At 49.0% G+C, this 19432-nt stretch overlaps 1 protein-coding gene across 21 annotated transcripts in view; it reads right to left on the bottom strand.

Annotated features, from left to right (window-relative positions):
• Positions 1-19432, bottom strand: part of AFDN (afadin, adherens junction formation factor) — a 112884-nt gene that overhangs the window by 54352 nt on the left and 39100 nt on the right. For all 21 annotated transcript variants that reach the window (XM_070377056.1, XM_070377051.1, XM_070377057.1 and 18 more), the window contains exons 5-8: positions 17751-17911; positions 13905-14062; positions 8574-8685; positions 7140-7307 (exon numbers count right to left, since the gene is read on the bottom strand). In XM_070377056.1, the coding sequence (XP_070233157.1) occupies positions 7140-7307; positions 8574-8685; positions 13905-14062; positions 17751-17911 (599 nt within the window). The remainder of the gene's footprint in view (positions 1-7139; positions 7308-8573; positions 8686-13904; positions 14063-17750; positions 17912-19432) is intronic.

Genomic DNA, 19432 nt, shown 5'->3' with positions numbered 1-19432 from the left:
GGTCCTGAATGAAGACCAGGGAGGAGATCGGGCGCCTCCAGACTGACCGTTGCCCCATGAGCCCTGCACACAGCCCGCGGGGAAACGCGAGCCCTCTCCCAGGTCCAGGGGCAGACCCAAGGAGGCGGCCCCACGCCACCCGCCGGCCGCCACCGCGCCGAGTCCCAGTAGGAACTGCGGTGAGGCGCCCACCTCCATGGAGCGCAACTGGGGAGAAACACAAACAGAGACTGGAGCTTTCTGTGTCATTTTAAACTTCCTGGAGCCGCGAGACGTTCCCCCTGGCTGTGCATGAACTTCTCTGACCTGATGGGGTTGCCTGGGGGTAGAGCAGGAGGGGGAGGGGGACCACATGCGCTGAGACCCCTGCCCACTGAGGCCCGGACACTTACCCCCCCCTACATCCCAGCTAGCGCAGGCCACTCTGACCCCAGCCCTGGTGCCCAGGCGGGGACGGGCCTCAGCCCCGACACGGCCGCATCAGGACGCGATCCCGGCCCGGACAGCAGCCTGGAGGGTCCCCGCCGCACCGGAGGCTCAATGACTTCAGACCCACTCACCAAGGGGTCAGGAGATGGGCCCGCCAGAGCACACAGAGGATGGTCCCAACTCTCGCAGACCAACACCGGGAGCAGGGCACGCAAGCCGTCAGCACGGTCGCTAACTTGTGAGTGCACAAAGCAGCAGGCTGATGGCAGGTTTCCTATCTGCGAGCTACTGCAGCAATTCTGAGATCGGGTGAAGAGGAGACCGAGCCGGGCTCCATAGACTTCGCCTCGAACAGAGCCCACACGGGGCATCCCGGTGGGAGGCGGCCGCAGCGGAAGCCTCGTCTGAGCCTTTCTGTTTCACCTCCAAGTACTGACTCAGAACAGGGCATCCATCATGTGGGGCCTTCCTGGACGGGCCAGTTCCATCAGACCTGCCGGGGGCGTGTTACTCTGCTGCCTTTCAACACCTCGGGCAGCCCTGGGGTCAGTCCGGGCTGAGAGGCATCGTCAGCCGTGCCGTGCCCCCGAAGCAGCCGCTTCCTCACACCCCCACCCCTGGGCTCCGGCGCAGAAGGGCGTCTAAAATGGTCTCTTTACACCTGGCCCTCAGCACGGACCGTGGTCCACAGTGTGCATCCCGTAAACTGGGACCGGTTAACAGGGAGTAGCTACTAACTAAAAATGGAGAGAACAGAATACTGCAGTGTGGCCACACAGAATTACACTAATGAATCATAAAGAAAGCAAAAGAAGCAAATTAGTGGTCCAGAACAATTGTCTCAATTACAACGTTTAAAAAGAAAACAACAGAAGAATGTGAAAAATGTGTTTAGCGGTGACAGAAAAATGCACAGATGCTTTCTTCTGAAATTCTGAATGCTTCTGAAGGGCATCTTGTGAGCTAATAACCTGATAATACAAACTTTTTTTTACATCAACATTTACAGCCACGAATTTAGAAACATAACAAGAAAGGAGAAGGCGATGGCACCCACTCCAGTGCTCTCGCCTGGAGAATCCCACAGGCGGAGGAGCCTGGTGGGCTGCAGTCCATGGGGTCACTATCAGTCGGACACGACTGAGCGACTTCACTTTCACTTTTCAGTTTCACGCATTGGAGAAGGAAATAGCAACCCACTCCAGTGCTCTCACCTGGAGAATCCCACGGGCAGAGACTCCTGGGGGGCTGCAGTCCATGGGGTCGCACAGAGTCGAACACGACTGAAGCGACTTAGCAGCAGCAGCAAGAAAGGGAGCTCTACAGACTTCCCCATCCTCTCCTTTCTCACCACTTCCCTGTAGCAGAAACCTGCCGACAGGCGGACAGAAACCACCTCTCAAGCCCCTCCTTCCTCACTGCTCCCCAGGAGTAACACGAGAGAGAGACACCTTTACAGGTGTGTCCAGAGTACCCGGAGTGGGGGCCACAGATGCCGGAGACAGAAGGGAGCCGAGGGGCCATGGGGAGAAACGGAAATGGAGGCAAGGAATGTGCAAGGAGCCGACTTCTCCTCGTGGGTCCGCGCCCCTCTCCTCAGCAAAAGCAGTCATCTCAGGGGCCGGACACACACCACAACTGCTGCGTAACACAAACCCTTCTGCGTCCCCTTCTGTAAACACTGCTTGTGCCTGGAGGGCGGGAGCACCCTTCTCCCTTCAAGCTACAGCAGCTCTGGCGTGGCCCAAAGGCGGAGTAAGTCCTCTTGAGGAACCCGACCACACACACCAGAGCTTCTCCCAGAGGTTTTCAAAGTTTTTTTTTAAATTTTGCACTTTTGCCTTAAAAATATGTGTTGTTGTTCAGTCGCGTCCGACTCTTTGCGACCCCATGGACTGCAGCACGCCAGGCATCCCTGTCCTTCACCATCTCCTGGAGTTTGCTCAAACTCACGTCCGTCCAGTCAAACAGGTATGCAACACAATCATATGGTTCAAAACTCAAAAGGCACAAAAAGTCCAGGTGAAACATCCCCACCTCCGCCCAGAAGCAAACCTGCAGCGTCTGCCTTTAGTGGATGGGGCAACCTGACGCCCAGCGTCTCCGGCGCTCACACACCTGTCAGAGACCGACTCGGGGCTCCCGAACAAGCTGCACAAAACCCGGTCAGACGTCCAACACCTGACTAACCGGCGTTTCCTCTGAAATTTACCCTGAATTTCATCTGCCAACTCTGCCAGCACGCCCCCACGCCTAGCACTCTGCCCTGCACGCTGGTCTGCTGCGGCTTTCCCCAGCACTCCCAGAGACCGCTCTGAGCACATCCTGAGAGCGAGCCCAAGGGCGCCTGCATTCTCAGCCGGCAGCACTTCCACACAGCCAGCTCCGCCTCTGCCCCCAACCGCCGCCGGCGGCCGGCTGGACGAAGCGGCTGGGGTCCTGCCAACCACCCTGCGTGGATGGAGGGAGGGGACTCGCGCACCTAAGGACAGCTGACCGCAAGCACGGCCCCGGCGCCGTGCTGCACGCCGGAGATGCACAGTGAGGAAGTGGATGATGGTCACGTGCCCAGAGAGCTCACACTTCAACAAACCAAGAGAACAGTTAAGACATCAACAAAAAAGAAATGTGAATCTTACTGAAACATGACTATCGAGAGAGTATTTTCACTAACTCTATTAGAAAAAAAAATCCAAAAAACTGTCTCCTCAAACAAAAACTAAGGACACTTCAGTGAAGTCGATGACTGTATCATGCGTATTTTTGGTACATGCCAGGTAAAAAAAAAAATGTATTCTCTACTGTTCCATTATTTTACAGTATGAAATTAAAAAACACAGGAAGACATTAGAGTCCTTTTCAGGAATAAAATAACAACTGAAACATGTCTAAGACTCTATTTATGTATTACATCAAAGTAGGTGATACATACTGGGTTTGATCTCTGGGTCAGGAAGATCCCCTGGAGGAGGGCACGGCAACCCACTCCAGTGTTCTTGCCTGGAGAATCCCACGGACAGGGGAGCCTGGAGGGCTACAGTCCGTGGGGTCCCACAGAGCTGGACACAACTGGGCAACTAAACGCAGCACACAGCACAGGTGGTAAACACCAATTGTTTCTATTTTTCTTTAAAAAATGAACAAAACCCCCCCAAACTCCAAGTTTGGCTAGTATCTGATGAAAACCTGTATGATCAGTTTGGACAAAGTTCAACAAACCAATATAAGATGCTACAAGCTGAATAAGTTTTCTATACAAGAACGTACTTGACTATTACATTCGACATGCAAAATATGACATTTAAAATGTAAAAACAGACCAAAGAAATAATTCCATGTCCTATCTAAGATAGACTCTACTGCACAAAATTTGAGAAACAAACCCCAAGTAAGAAAGCACAGCTCTGCTGACAAGAGATGAGTTTCAACCGGGAGAACGAGGACAGCCCTAAGACACCCTGCATCCGGTCCGGACACCAGTGAGAGCCCCACCAGGGGCCAGGGGTGAGTGGCACCACTGGCCGGCCGGCTCCTCCTCTGCAGCCTCCTGGGGCATCACACACGTGGCCCTCCCCACGCACCATGCCCCACCTCTCAGCCCAGGCCCTCTCTCTCTGGGCCTGGGTCTCAGGCTGTCTGTTCCCCGTCCATCTCCTCCTCCCCCGCCTCGCCCCCTCTTCTTGATTGTCTTGGGGGAGAGGGAGTTGAAGGTCAAGAAAACCACTCTCTTCCTTCTTCACTCCAAATTCTCACTTAAGACTTATCCTGAACAAAGGAACTGGAAATGTCTGCAAAACAAGCTTCTCTTAAATGAATTCTGGATATGGAACAATTACTAGATAGGTATAAAATGAAAGGACATTAAACTCTTAGGAAGCGTTATATTAATTGAACAATGAACACATCACGCATGTGGTCAGTCCACATTGTTCTGCCCGCGAGGCGGTCAGTGCTCTGGTTAAGAAAGCAGTAGGAAGCACAGCGTTACCTTCGGAAGCGTGAGAGCTGTAGCAGGCCGAGTGGTTCCTTCTCCCTGGGGTCGGAGTCATGCACGGCCCCCAGGTGAAGGCCGCAGCAGGACAGAGGCCGTGCAGAAGGCGTGGGGGGAGACAGAGAGGGTAAGCTGCAGGGGCGACCGTGCGCGGGAAAAGCGCGCCACCCGAGCCCGGGGCGCGGACACGGCAGCGTGCTCCACGCGGCGCGAGTGTGAGAGACCGAGGCCCACTGTTAGGGAGACACTGAGACAACAGGTGAGTGCCCGAGGCGGGCAGCAGTTAGTCCAGCGCAGGGAGACCCCCACCCTGCTGGGAGGAGGCGATCGCTTCCACCCAAAGAATAACATGACTCGCTACCCCTGTCCCTCCAAAAGACAGTGGAAGCGTGTACCCACGTCTCAGAAGCCTGGACAACACCTGCGGGCCTCAGTTCCCCCCGCCCCCGCCGAGGACACGTGCTGGCTGACGTGCAGCCACGCGGTCCTCACCCCCGACCTGCCACCCAGCGGCGGGTGGCAAACACCCTCTCATTCCGCCTGCAGACCGTGCTCGGAGCGCTGCAGCCACACCGGCAGGCCAGAGGGCTCTGGGGTGGACGGCTCTGGGGTGAGAAGCCCGTGGCAGGCACCGGGCCTGCCTCTGTGACCCCCGAGTGCGGCCTCCATGAGCAGAGAGGCTCCCCCGCGGCCCCGCACCTGGCAGGGCGGCAAAGCCCTGGGCGCACAATGCCCACCCACTCAGAATGAGACCGCAAATCGCAGGAGGACAGCGAGACCTCTGGCCCCTCTGCACCCGCTGCCCAGGCTTTGGCGGCAGCTCTGCGACCCTGACTGGAGGTAGCAGAGGCCGGGGCACTAACAAGTGTGTGATGCACGCCGCCAGCGTCTGGTGGCAAGCAGGACACAACTGGCATCTGCGCAGGACCCACCCTCTGTTCCTCTACGCCCGCAGAACAGCTCTACACAGTTTACAGCCTGGGAGACGCTAAGTGTGAGATCAGCAGTCAAAACAGCACTTCTCGCCGAAACATGAGTCCCAAGGTCGGGGGTTTAATCTGACTTTTTGCTGCTCCACCTCCAAGGCCCAGAGCAGCGCCGCCACCTAAGAAGCACTTGGGAAGCACTCGTCACCTGCCCTGCCACCACCCAAGTCAGCTTGCTGGTCTGCATTTCAAAACTACCCTATGTCAGCTGCTGTGTATGAAGTCTCTATGGGCTAATACTATTTTCAAACATTTTGGTTTGGGAGAAAGAAAATAATCATTAATTTCCAGCACGTAATGCAGAATTTTAAAGGACAGACCCAAGACCCAAAGACTAAGTTTCAAAACCAACTGCCGTCTCCCAGCCACCATGCACTGCTGCACACGTCTGAGCACCAACCCTCACACCCAGACGCCAGACACGCCAGGTTTCCAAACCAAAGTGTCCAGACGCCAGACACGCCAGGTTTCCAAACCAAAGCATCCATGAACTTTTCAGCCAGAGAACTCAGAGACAGAGCAATACTCACATTTCCCCACAAACAGCTAATCAATTTTAAAAAAAACTTCAGACATAGAAGTTACTGCCTGCAGCACAGGGCCACAGACTATAAACTACAGTCAGTCAAAACAGCAGCCATTTTACCTGTATCAACACCACACCACCCAGAGGACACCCTGCACCACAGGGACCACGCCCATCATTAGTGAGCCATAATTTTGTAAGCAAAAATGAATACTCAGGAATCAAAGAGCAAAACATACTTCCTGCCCAAGGATCCACAGGCTATCTCCGTAACAGTTTGCTTCTAGCTAACCTTTTGTAGGATTACTTACTAAGCTTCATTTAAAAGAAACTCTGGGTGGGAGGGTCGACTCTGGTCTTGATAGCATTTTAGGGTACAGGTCACAGGGCACCATTTTAACCAAATAAACAGAAATGACGCAGTTCAGCTGAATGAGAACGATACACGTGTCACACACGTATCAAGTATGTAAGCAGATTAAGTACATTGTATAACAATGTGTGTGCATAAGACATTTTAGGAAAGTCAATATATTTCTCTGCCTGATGACTAACTTGTAACAACAGCTTTAGCTTAAGACAGCACAACAAACACACAGTCTAGAAGGCTGACCCGAATGTACACTTAGTCTATTAGAAGGCTGACCTGAAGGTACACTTAGTCTATTAGAAGGCTGACCTGATATACACTGAGTCTATTGTCATTTAAAACTACGCACATACCCTTCCTCTTACGCATGGACTTCTTGGATATACAGCTGACTTTACAGATATCCTTTAGGAGATTCATACACTGAGCAACAGTGTAACACATACACACACATCTGCCTCTAGAAAATCTGTCCTGAGAAAAGTATGTCTCAGTTTCCTGATTTTTAGTAGCTAAAGTATTTTACAAGGTTATTTTTGGAAAAAAATTTTTTAAAGGGAGTAGATCATTTAAACATCTCAAAAACTCTTTGTATTCACTATTTAAGATTTTGTTTTTCAATATCCATTTTTGTGCATGTTAAGTTTATTCTTATGCATGAATATACATACCCTATAATCTTAAGGGTTTTTTTAATAAATACCATCTTATGATGGCTACTTTAAAAAATAAATAAATAAATGGTCTTTAAAAAAAAAAAAGGATGTCAACCAAAAGAAAGTCTATCCGAGTAAGGTTCACCACAAAGCACAGCACGCCCAGCGTGGCCCTGCTCACCCGGGCTCAGCTCCACGAGGTAGGGCAGCTTCTCGGGGGGCAGGGCGGAGCCGTAGGCCGACCCATCGGCTCTCTCCTTCCCCTGCAGGGGCTTCCCGTCCGTGTGCTTCTTACTTTTCTTTGGGATGTGGTCTGGTGGCCTCCTCTTCAACTGAAAGACTAAAATCCCTAGAATAGAAACTGTAAATTATCAACCGACTCAAGTGAATGTCGATGGACAGCTGATCGACCATCAGCTGCCCAAGGTTCTTCAGGAAAATGCAATTTAACATCTCCCAGGGTGACTCCAGTGGTAAAGAATCCACCTGCCAATACGGGAGATGCAGGAGACCTGGTTTGATCCCTGGGCTGGGAAGATCCCCTGGAGGAGTAAACAGCAACCCACTCCAGTATTCTTCCTGGAGAATCCCAGGGACAGAGGAGCCTGGGGGACTACAGTCCACAGGGGCGCAAAGAGTTGGACACAACTGAAGCAACTTAGGATTGCACACCACTGCCCAAGGCATAATTAAGAAAAGCTCACGCAATTTAACTTTGTGTTCTTGAAAACTCTTGTAAGCAATTTCCCCAAAGCATTTTAAATTAACAATCATGCAAACACGTCATATGCTTGAAAACAACATATTTCAGAATAAATGCTTCTATTGGCAAACAACCCTATGATCAATATGTCCATACACACATGTAGTAACACAGACGCACATTAATACATACACACAAATATTCTTAATTAAGTCACAATTAAGATCAATTTGACTTTAATAAAGTTTAACTTCATATTGTCCAGAAAAAGTACGAAGCAAGTGTACATTTGAAAGTACCAATCTACATTCAAATATGCCAGGGTTAACTGGCAGTAAGTTTTCACGTCTTTGTCAACACCAAGGCCCTTCACTGAGCAACAGCGAGCTTCAGAAGTATTTCTGAAAGCAAGAAAACTGTTCTCTCGTCAAAAATGCACCTTTATGCCCTCACCGCTCTGAAATAATCAGGAGAAATTGTCTGAGCGGTGGAAAGTCCGGATTCCTTATACAAAATGACTAGAGGATTAGACAGTATTCAGGGTTGAAGGTTATCTTCCCTATTACCACAAGCCTGTCCAAACGTCACCAGTCCGTCTGGTCAGCAGGGAAGGAACCAGGTGCCAACAGGTGCCAACCCCTCATGAACTGACAAGGTGCTCTGGTCTGGCTTCTGCAGGACACAGTGGCCCTGCTGCTGCGTGACGGTCTGTGCCAGGCCTCCTGCCAGACCCACCTGGCACAGAGCAGCCTCAGGAAGAGGAGCCAGCAAGTTCAGTAAGGAGGCGGAAGACGGCCCAGCACACAGTCCTCAAGAGACACTGCCACGCACACCTGCCTCTTCCGGCAGGTTAGACCCTAACCTATCAGGTATCCCAGAGCTAATTCCTTAACAAATACAATCTCTCTTTACCTCTGTCACTCGGCCATTCCCTGAAGATCTGTAAAGGACATTCGTCATCATCAAGGATAACTTCTTTAGCACCTTTTTCATCAGAATGCTGGGCTCCAGGAGGAAGCATGACCTAAGAGGGAATAACAATTAACTGTGACTACACCCAAAAAGTGAATCAGCGGGTATTTAAAAGAATTTTTTGTTTTTGAGGAAATAAAAAAAAAGTCACTGTAGAACTGAATTGTTCAAACACTATAAACAATCCTGAAAAACATGGACAAAAATGAGGGAAAAGTTTCCAATAAAAACCTCAGCCAGCTGACCAGAATGCTGTTACTGGCCTGCCCTCTGTCCCGCTCCAAACGCTAGTCGGGTCTGCTCCCTGACACGCTCTGTTGGCAGGCTGCCTGGGATGCTCGACCTGTGAGGAGGCTCTTAAAGAAAGATGACTGCATCACCGCAGACCCGCCGGCCCACAGCCTGCCTTCCACTGTCACACTGGTGTTAAGAAGGCAGTTTCATCTAACACATCCTCTGCAGGAAAACCATCACAGAGCAGCAGCAGAAGAGACCAGCTTCCCTTTTTGTGTACAAAGTTCATTTTTAGGATTAAATTTAGATGCGGTACACGGCGTTCACTGAACAAGGGCTTTACGGCACTGCACGCACGACACTCACACATCTGCAGCGCTGTATAACTTTTTATTCTATTCTAATGGCAAGCAATGTCCTAATCATTGGAAAAACCCTGTGACAGAGAGAAAAAGAGCCAGTGACCAGGGCCCAGTCTCCAATGCCCTGCTGAGTTCCAGTCCATCTCTCAACACCAACCAACACACAACTACAGAAACCAAAGCCAGTCACTGGCACCTGGAGATGACTTTCAAACTCAAGTTAATTCAATAACGTTATAACAGACATTATGCCCAATTACATCATATGTGCATATACCAAGTGGCTTGGACGTCTACAGAACCGTGTAACTTCTCTCTACACTGCTACAAATCACCCTAAAAAGACGTTTATTATTAATACGACACACCCTTACGCTTAAGTAACTGATATTTCCTCATAGTGTCTTGTACTAAACGTAGCATCCTGGGCTTGGAACGCATGCTACTCCAGGGTCTGACTTGCACTTGTCTCTTCGGTCTCACACTCTGCCACGCAGCCTCAGAGAGCAAGTTCCTCAGAACTTCTCTGGATTCTCCACCAGGCCACAAGACCCCACGCTGCACTGCACCTGTAACGCGCCTCCCAACTTCGGGGTCCAGCGAGCACCCCCTCTCACCCCTCGGCTCGGGGACAACTCCCCCAGAGAGGCTTCCCCAACCTCCGTGCTCGGCGCAGACTGCGTGCCTGTATTTCTCATTCTTGGCTTGTCTCCCTTTACTGTGAACTCTTTTGAAGGCAGGTCTCAGCTTTGACCTAACACAGTATCTAACACAGTTAGCACAGTACCTAACAAAGAAGCAGAACCTACCTATGCCCTGAATAACTCACTGAAGAGAGAACAGATGAGTGGATGAAGATGAAAGAGCTTCGTATCACATGATCAGTAAGAGGGCAAGAAAGCAAAGGACTTCTATCTCAAGGATAAAAACAATTATCAACCCCTAACTCATTTTGCCTAAACTAACAGGGAAAAAAAAAGAAAAAAATGCTCAAGAACACAGTATTTAGAACAAAAGCCCCAAACTATGCGACCCTCAAAAGAATCATCAAACGATTTCAAAGAGACTGTCAGAAAAAGCCCAAAGAAAGTATTTTACAACTTCATGCCTCTAAGGTGCTCTTTCATTTTCTCATTTTCATCAATAAAATTAGGCAGAAATTAAGGAAAGGAAAACCCACATTATGAAGTCTACTACCACGCAGTCTCTCAAATGCAGCTTCATGGAAGGGAGAATCACTGAACAGACTTAGACACAGTACCGCTCCCCTGGCAGACACCTGGGCCTCCACGCCAAGAGTCAGGCGGCGGTGGCAGCCTCGGGGCCACAGCCTAAGAAGCCCAGGTGGAAAAGGGCCAGGCCTCTGTTCGGCAATGCAGACTCTATTCACACCACTGCTTTGCTGTTTTCATCCTCAGACACTTTCCATGGTGGTTATTAACTGGAAGTATGAGGAAAATGGACCCAGAAAACCCAAATCCTTCAGGTCTGGGAGACACACTAGTGTTATTTCTTTGACATTCTCTCTCTCTCCACTTCCTATTGCTTTTTCTACCTGATCCTCCGTCAGACCCTAAATCTCCCCGTCTCCTGTCTTTCTGTCCTCTGCCGATGTCCTTCACGTCCCCTTTCACCCCTCCTGCTAACACTTCGCGCCCTGGCCCTTCTCTGCAGGCTCCTCCCACAGCACTCTGGTCCATTCCCCCAAGCACCAGCCCAGCCCTTCTGTCTCAAGTCTCAGCTTTTGAACACTTCCGTCTGCTTTGTCTCGTTTATCTCAAGTTCTCTCATCTGCTTGGGCTGGTCTATCTTTCACTTTCAAGGCATTTTCCAGCATCTGTTGAGTCCGGGTCATCCTCTCACACTGACGGCGAGCCCAGGGAGAGCAGGTGGTTCTGGTGAGGGTGCCCACTAGTGAGCCAGGATGTCCGCAGGTCAGAGTTCATACAGGCTGCTCCTCCCTGAGAGATGGTGCCGTCTGGAAGGAATCACTCATCTTCTGGCTGTCGGGACTCGGGGCACAGCCTCCCTCCATCCTCCTGCTTGTGGTGAAGACCTTGCTATGCCAGGACCCCCAACCCTGCAGTGTGACCATGGCCTTCAGAAGGGGAGGTGACAGGACAGCCACAACGGGGGAGGTAGGCTGGTGGACGATACTCCCTGAAACAACTCTCGGGACAGCTTGTCCTGAGATGGTTTTCAATGCTGCCCGGGGAGTGCTAGAGCCCCGTACTCCTGGGTCCTCGGGACTGGGACGCAGGCCCCTCTGCAGGCGGCTTCCCGCCAGCAAGTTACACACGCCTCTTTCAGGTCTTGCGTTCGTGTCTGCGGCCACACCACCCTGAAAGCGCCTGGTCCTGGAAGCTAAGCAGGGTTGGACCTGGTTAGTACTTGGATGGGAGGACTGCGTTCACAGCTCTTGCCATCTCTTCTCTCGTGCCCTTTGTTCTTGTGCATTTACACAGAGTTCTTTATTCCTTTATTGTCATCTCAATGGGATAAAAACATCTGTCTTCTCATCTATTTCCAGCTGAAAATTGGGCTTTACTCATAAAATTATAGATCTAGCAAATGGTTTTTCCAGCAGAATATAAATTCTCAGCTTTATAACGAGAAGAAAAAGCCATAAAACTCAAGCAAGGCCTCTTATTTAACCCCTTCTGTAGCAACACTACCAGCACCGCTGAGAGCTCAGAGCAGACAGCACTCAGCTCACAGCTTGAAAGACTGAACACTGCTAGGGTTCTGAGTCGTCTACAAAGTCAGTGCAAACCCAGCCACAATTCCAGCAGGTTTTATGTAGAAACTGATAAGCTGATTCTAAAACTTATGTGTAAATGCAAATAAGCTGGAATGACCAAAGCAATTTATTAAAGCAAAAGGAAAAAGTGCAATGGGGACTTTATATGATTTTAAAAGACTTACCATAATCTATAGTAATCAATATAGCTTGATGTTGGCAAAAAGATATAAGATATGTAAATGAAACACCAGATTCCAGAATTAAAACCAAAAATATATATGGCCAACTGATTTTCCACAAAGGTGCCAAAGCAGAGAGGGAAAAAAGAAAGCCTTTGTAACAAATGGCCCTGGGTAACCTGGGTGTCTGAACAGAAGTGACTCTAACCTCATACCATACACAGACATTATCTTGAAACGGAACATACAGCCCCAATCTAAGACCTAAAGCTATGACACTCCTAAAATAAAATACCGGTAAAAGTGTTCACAACTTTGGAGGAAGCAAATTCTCATATAGAATAAAATAAGTATAGAATGCTAAAACAGAATTACCAAGTTAGACTTTAACAATTTTAATCATTGAAAGATACCACTTTAAAAATGAAAAGGCAAGCCAAGCCACAGACTGGGAAAAAACATTCACAGCTTATGTATCACACGTAGGACTTAATATACATATAGATCATCAGGGAAATGTAAGATTTTTCAACAATGAGATACAACGACACACATCAGAATGACAGGTAAGATGACCGACCAAACAAAAGATGAGTGCAGAGAGAGCAACGGGATCTCTCGTCTACGTGTGGGGAGCTGTAAGCGGTACAGCCACGCTGGACACGCACACAAGTGCCTCCTGTGGGACTGAGCCCTCTCCTGAGTCTTTACTCAAGAAGAGAAGTACTTCTACGAGAAGACTTGCCACGTATGTTCACAGCAGTTTTACTGAAGGAGTTAAAAAATGAAAACTGGAAACAACGCAAATTCTATCAACAGGTGATGGATGAAAAAACCATGACACACCCACATAACGAAATACACAGTAGAAAGAGGCACAAGGAATCGTCTGAGGGGTCACTGTGCTGACTCGCCAAAACGGACAGTGCTGTGAGCTTTAATGCATGTGAGGTACCATGTGACGTACTGCACCGTAATTAGTCCTGAATAATCTTGCGGGAGGAGGAACTAAGACTACCGCACGTTGATTATTTAACAGTCAATTGCTAGGGTGAAAGAAAGGAGGACGCCTTTTAAAATCTACTTTCAGTGAGATTCTGACAGAAATAACGGTTACAACGAGCTAATACCTACTTGGGACTGACTTAAAGGTGAGGGATTTACCAGAAAGTTTGTCTTACAAGAGAAAAATCTGCTTGATTTTACTCAGTGTGACCAAATCAATTCTGAGGTATAAAATTTCACTGTTATTTCTTGAGAACTCGGGTCAAAGATACAACCTTCATCTCCAAGAAATTATGGATGGCAACTAAGTCTATCAACCAAATGTTGGTTAGTGACAAACAGCAAACCAAGATTTATTTAAATGTTGAGTTGTTACGTTAAGAAAACAATCACTAAAGCAGATTTTACTAAAATAAAATTGTTACCTATATATTAGTATATACGCTAAATAAAAATTGGAAGGGTACGCATGAAAATGTAAACAGCGCTTATCCTTTGGTATCAGAACTACAGAGAATTTTTATCTTTTTCGATTTGTCTTTTTATACTTAGTTTATAACAAACAGAAACACAAACTACTTTTGTAATGGAGGGAGAATGCTGTCTTTTATACACATGCCCACGGTCTCGGTTTACCAGATTCTAGCAATACAGCAGAGAGAAAGTCAGCCCATGTTCAACTCCCATGTAAAGCACATCTGTCCATGTGAGCACCACATCCGGGCCCGCGTGACCTGCGAGCACTCACACGGGCGATGCAGTAGTCCCTGGGGTTCTCCTTCTCCAGGCCGTACTTCTCCAAGGCTTCGGCCACAGCAAAGTCCGCAGGGTCTGTAGTGGACAGCAGGATCGTCTTGTAGGGAATATTTGGTTTTAAACTATCTGCGTAAATTCTCAATGTTCCACCTGAAAAAAAAAGTTTGACATCTTTAAACACAACTTTTATTTTACTCCAACAACAGAGAGCGGTACACAAATTCCAGCCCCACTTCCTGTTAAACAACACACACGGCAGGGCCATGCTGGCCCAGTGACCCTTAGCCACAGAGAACGAGAAACAGTTCTGCGTGGTAAGGCTGCGTGTGTCCTCTCCTCGAGCCCACGCTGCTTCCATATCTGCTCTCGGTAAAGGACGGAAAGGAGCATCCTGAGCGCTGCCCCTTCTCCACCTGCTTTCCTACATCGTCACCTGCACCAAGCTAGACACCGACCTTCCCCAGTTCCTCGACTTCCTGACCAACAATCTGAAACTTATCCCTTCTACCTGCGAACTCATTTGGGAGGAAAAACTGTGAACTAGAGCAGAGCAATTTGGATACCCGGAGGTTTTCTTCTTTGTATGTTTCTCTTTAATGGACTCTTTTACATGTTGTATTATTGCTTTTTTGGTGTCATAATTTGCTTTCTACTTACAAGATTTTTAAGCCCTACAATTTTAAGTCTAGATAAAAGACTCCCACCTTTAAGTTAAAGACTGAGAATAAAGATCTGTGCACCTCAACTCAAACTCTAAACTTCTGTGACTCCCGCATCTGCTAAATTCTAATGCAGTTATTCTGGCTACTGAATGCTTCTTACACTCTTTGCACACAAGTCTGGCACACACTGCATCATGACAACCTGACAACAATAAAATAATTCTGGTCTCCTAAGATAATCAGCAAGTCCAAGCTAGCATTAGAATGCAGACTTGCTGACATAGGCCAGGAGGCAAGCTATCTACAGACTCACAGGGACGAAGCCCCCCCCGGCTCAACAATAAGGACAGAGCCCGGACCGGTCACTGTCACAGGCTCTCAACAGCTTGTAAAGGGTAGAAATTAAGGGGAGAAAACTAACAAGAAGGAGAAGTAAAAACTGTAGATCCTTTAGAATGAGTCTGAACTTCAACGGCTGCTAGTTTAACACAAGTAGATACAGACCAATGTATGTAGACCCACAGTATCCACAAAACCTACAAGAAACACAAAAACTCCAAAGAAGGAAACACAAGAATACCACTAAAGAAAATCAACAAAATACAAGGGAAGGAACAAAGAAACGAGCGGAGGAAAACTACGTACACTAGCAGAAAACAAGTAATAACGTGGCAGTGAGTACACAGCTATCAGGAATCACTTCAAATGCCAACAGACTAAACGTTACAAGAGAAAAACACAGGACGGCTGACTAGATAAAAAAAAGAACCATCTACATGCTGCTTATAAGAAACTTCCTTCAGAGCTAAAGACACAAACCGACTGAAAGTGAGGGTTAGGGTTAGGGTTAGAAAAAGACAATCCATGCAAACAAACGACAAGAAAGTAGGAGCAGCAATAATGATAAAGGGATACAAATACAAGATGCTGATACACTCATTCACACGCATGTGCCTGTACGTGAACCCCTGACTGTATGAAGCTGATCTGAACAGGCATGGGGAGAGGGCCTGACGGTAACACAACAGCACCAGAGAGCCTAACACCCAACTCATCCAGGGACAGGTCAACAGACAGACAAATGGATACAGTCTGATTTAAGAGGTTTTCACTGTAAAAGCATAATACCACAGAATCAGCACAACAGAAACAGACGTCTCCTTAATCTCTGAGGAGGGAGAGACAGGCGAGAAGCTAACATTTTAAAACTCCTGCTGGCAACTATAACCTGTCTATATAAATACACATTTAAAGCTAAGGGAGGATCGCTCCCCTTTTGGGGAGATGTACAAAGCATGGCCCACAGAGCAGAAGGATCCAGGGCAGCACACACAGCTCCCAAGGCTGTTCACAGGAAGCTGAAGTGGAAGGGCTGACCCCACGGGCATTCTGAAGTCACTCACACTTGGGAGGCATCTGAGGGCTAAAAATACTCTCCAAGGTGCAGAGACAGAGGCTGCTGCAAGTGACGACTTCTGACCCGCTGTGAAGGGAGCCGGACAGTGTGTGTGAGCTCCTCCTGAGAACCTGGGGGACCCCCTGAGGCTAAGAGAACGGCAGAACGACAGACTCTGCATTACTCTCTTCCCACCCTGACATCACACCAACCCAGCAGACAGGAGATTAAAGGGATACATTTCTCTAGGTTACTTATTAGACACAAACCGACAGAACACTTCAACTTACTCTATTTAACTGCCTCAGTATTAACACAAACGGCTCTTGTACCAACACTCTGGTTTCTCAGGGCTTCCTGGAAGGTTGCACAGGTTCCCTGGACCGCAACCATCCCTTGAGCAGACAAGCCCTCCTCTCCTGGATGTTTGCCGTTTCTCCTCACCCTCCAGAGGTTTATCCTGTTTCCTCTGTCTGCTCCTCAACAACGGCCTTCATTCCAGGTCTGTATTACCTGCAGCAAGTGTCTTCCATGCCCAGTGACACCGCTGACTGGTTCTCAGTCACCAGGCTGGCACACAAGTGAATGCGGGCTTCCCCTCCAGACGGCCCTGGACCCCGCAGACCCACAGCCATCCAGCTGAAAACAGTGTCCTCCTGAAGGGCTCCCCTCCTCAGAAGACCCCGCCAGGCGCCGGCTGCCTTCCTTCCTCTGCGGGCGCTTGCCCCTGCTTTCTCTCCTACGGCCCGGCCATGAGCGCCGAGTCCGCCTCGGGCTGCTCTCGCGGCGGACGCCGGCGCCTGCTTCCAACCGCAGCCCCTCACGTGGACCCTCTGCTCCGCTCTCAGAGCAACCGCCCGGATTTGAGGCGTGGGCTACACTGGACGCTTTCTACTGATAAGCCCCCAGCTTGCACTTTTCCGACATTTTTCCTAAAACGTTTACATTTTTCCTTCCTCATCTTTGTAGTTCCTCTCTTCTTCCTTTTTCAAGGCACGTATTTTTAAGTCATTTCAAATCCCTGCTGGAACAAGACAGGATAGGTCTCAAAAGCCATCTATTAAATTATTTATAGAATAAGAGTCTCTCAGCGCCCTAGTTTTTTGTCACCGACACTACAATTCCCATGAAACACATAATGAAGACTCAGCTCCTAAAGGCCCTAATCGCCACAGGAAAGGCCGACAGCGCCGCCTCCGAAGCACCGCAACGTGCCCCTGTGGGAGAGCCAGGGCCGACGACCCACCAGGACGGGCGCTTTCAGGAAAGGCCGCGTCAGCGACACAGCCTTCCAATACAGAGCCTTTCTCAAACAAACGATTACCTATTATTTCCTAACAAGCGAAACTACTGAGGAACTAACTTGTGACTTTACCACACTTATTCACACACATCTGGCGCGTCACTGGACGGCAGCACTCCCATCAAGCGCAGCAGCGGGCGCGGCGCGCGTCACTCGACGGCGGCGCACGTCAGAGGCGCCACTCGACGGCAGCGCACGCGTCAGGGATAAGCGGGCGCGGCGCGCGTCAGGCGCGTCACTAGACCCCAGCACTCGCGTCGAGCACAGCAGCGGGCGTGGCGAGCACCACTAGACGACGCCGCACATCAGGGGCGTCACTAGACCCCAGCACTCGCGTCAAGCGCAGCAGCAGGCGCGCGCGCGTCACTAGATGACGGCGCACGTCAGGGGCGTCACTAGACGGCAGCGCGCGTCATGCGCGTCCCTAGACGGCAGCACGCGCGTCAGGGAGAAGCGGGTGCGGCGCGGGGCCCGTACCCGAGTCTGGCCGCCCGTCCGAGCTCCGGAACTCCTGCATCCTCCTCTCCAGCTTCTGCTGCCGCCGCCGCTTCATGACCACCTCAGGGTTGGAGATGGTTCGCGTAAAGCTGGTCTCAGGCATGTCTTTGTAGACCTCAGCGGCCAGGCGAGAATTCTCACTGTGGGGAGAGAGGGAGTAGCCAGACACACCAGGTGTTCCATTAGAGACCGGCTCACCGGACTCACACGGCGCGCGTCCTCCAGCCGCTCCCGAACCCTGAGCAGTTCTGCCCTGCCCTGGTCTAATCACGACAGATGAAGTTTCTCTCGGTACAAACTAAACCGCTGAACTAGGCAGAAACTCCTAATTAAAATTTTATAGTTGAGTTTACAGAACTTGAGTATTCATTAATAAAACTAAAAAAATACGTTTCAGTTATTTCTACAAGGTTTCTCTATCTCAAAGAGATTAAGTGATACAGCATTGCAACCACAAGAAATAAAGAAATGAATATACTTTAGCAAAAATCTGTCTTCAAATTATGTATGCATGCTCAGTCGCTCACTCATGTCCAACTCTGCGACCCAGTAAGTCTTGAAGAACTCACACGGCGTGATTCTTTAACAACTGAAAGACTGAAAAAGGAAATAGCTCCTGAAGTCCCTACAGTGAGTCAAGTGTATAGAATGATGAGTTGAAAAGTAAATATTTAGGTAAGACCAATATACTTGACTAAATTTTGATAAATATACTTTAAAGATTTCATAAAAATCATAAAATAATTTCATTAAATCAGTTAAGCTCTGAATCTATCAAGTTGAACTTAACTCATTTTAAGTAGCTTACTTTCTTAACACAAGTAATTGATCATCCTGTACACTAAATTAACAGAATGGCTATAGCCTAAGTTTTAAACTCTGCTCTTCCTTGACATTTTTCATGTGAGCAACCTTTGTGTACAAGTTCTTCCTCTTGCATAAATACACTGAGTAGAGCCTTACTATGTAATATACTATACTCAAGAGTTCACGCTCATCACACAGGCATCTCTGCCTAACAGATTAAGACCTAAACCCACTCTGATGCAACCCACAGCGGGCTCCAACCCCACTCTAAAATAAACATCCTTCACTGACAAACGGGCAACATCCTCAAGACACATGGAACACTTAGAATCAATCAAAATATGGGGAAAGACTTGAAGAGGTTGCTGCAGCAGAAGTGCATAAACAGTTCACAAGTGTGCAGAGAAATGGCCGTGTTAATGGTAAAGCAAGCTGTGCTGACTGGCGCTCACACACACTGCAGGGACCAGACACTGCTCTGATACACTCGGCAGTCCTAAGGGAGGCAGGGGCCTGCGGGCTGGAGACCCTTGTCTGGCAACACAAGCCTGCCACAGTGTATCTGAGCCATTCTTCTGGAATATTTCCTAAGGAAATATTCAAACAAGTCCTCAAAACTAGAAACAAGGACATTCGCTGGAGTGGATGCGGTCAACACCAAGACGAGGCGGTGGCCCTGGAAAAAGCACTTGATGATGGAATGAACTGACTAAACTGAACACCAATGAGGCTACACGGAGGCCAGGAGATGCCGTGAAGAGCAGAGGCCAGGTTCTCCTCACGCCTCCCTTCTGTCACCCCCTCGGCTCCGAGATCAGAGGCGAAAGTCCCTTCAGACAGGTGAGCACACCTGT

The sequence above is a fragment of the Bos mutus genome, chromosome 9 (assembly GCF_027580195.1).
Source record: "Bos mutus isolate GX-2022 chromosome 9, NWIPB_WYAK_1.1, whole genome shotgun sequence".
NCBI lineage: Eukaryota > Metazoa > Chordata > Mammalia > Artiodactyla > Bovidae > Bos > Bos mutus.
This window is presented reverse-complemented; position numbering and strand designations above follow the sequence as displayed.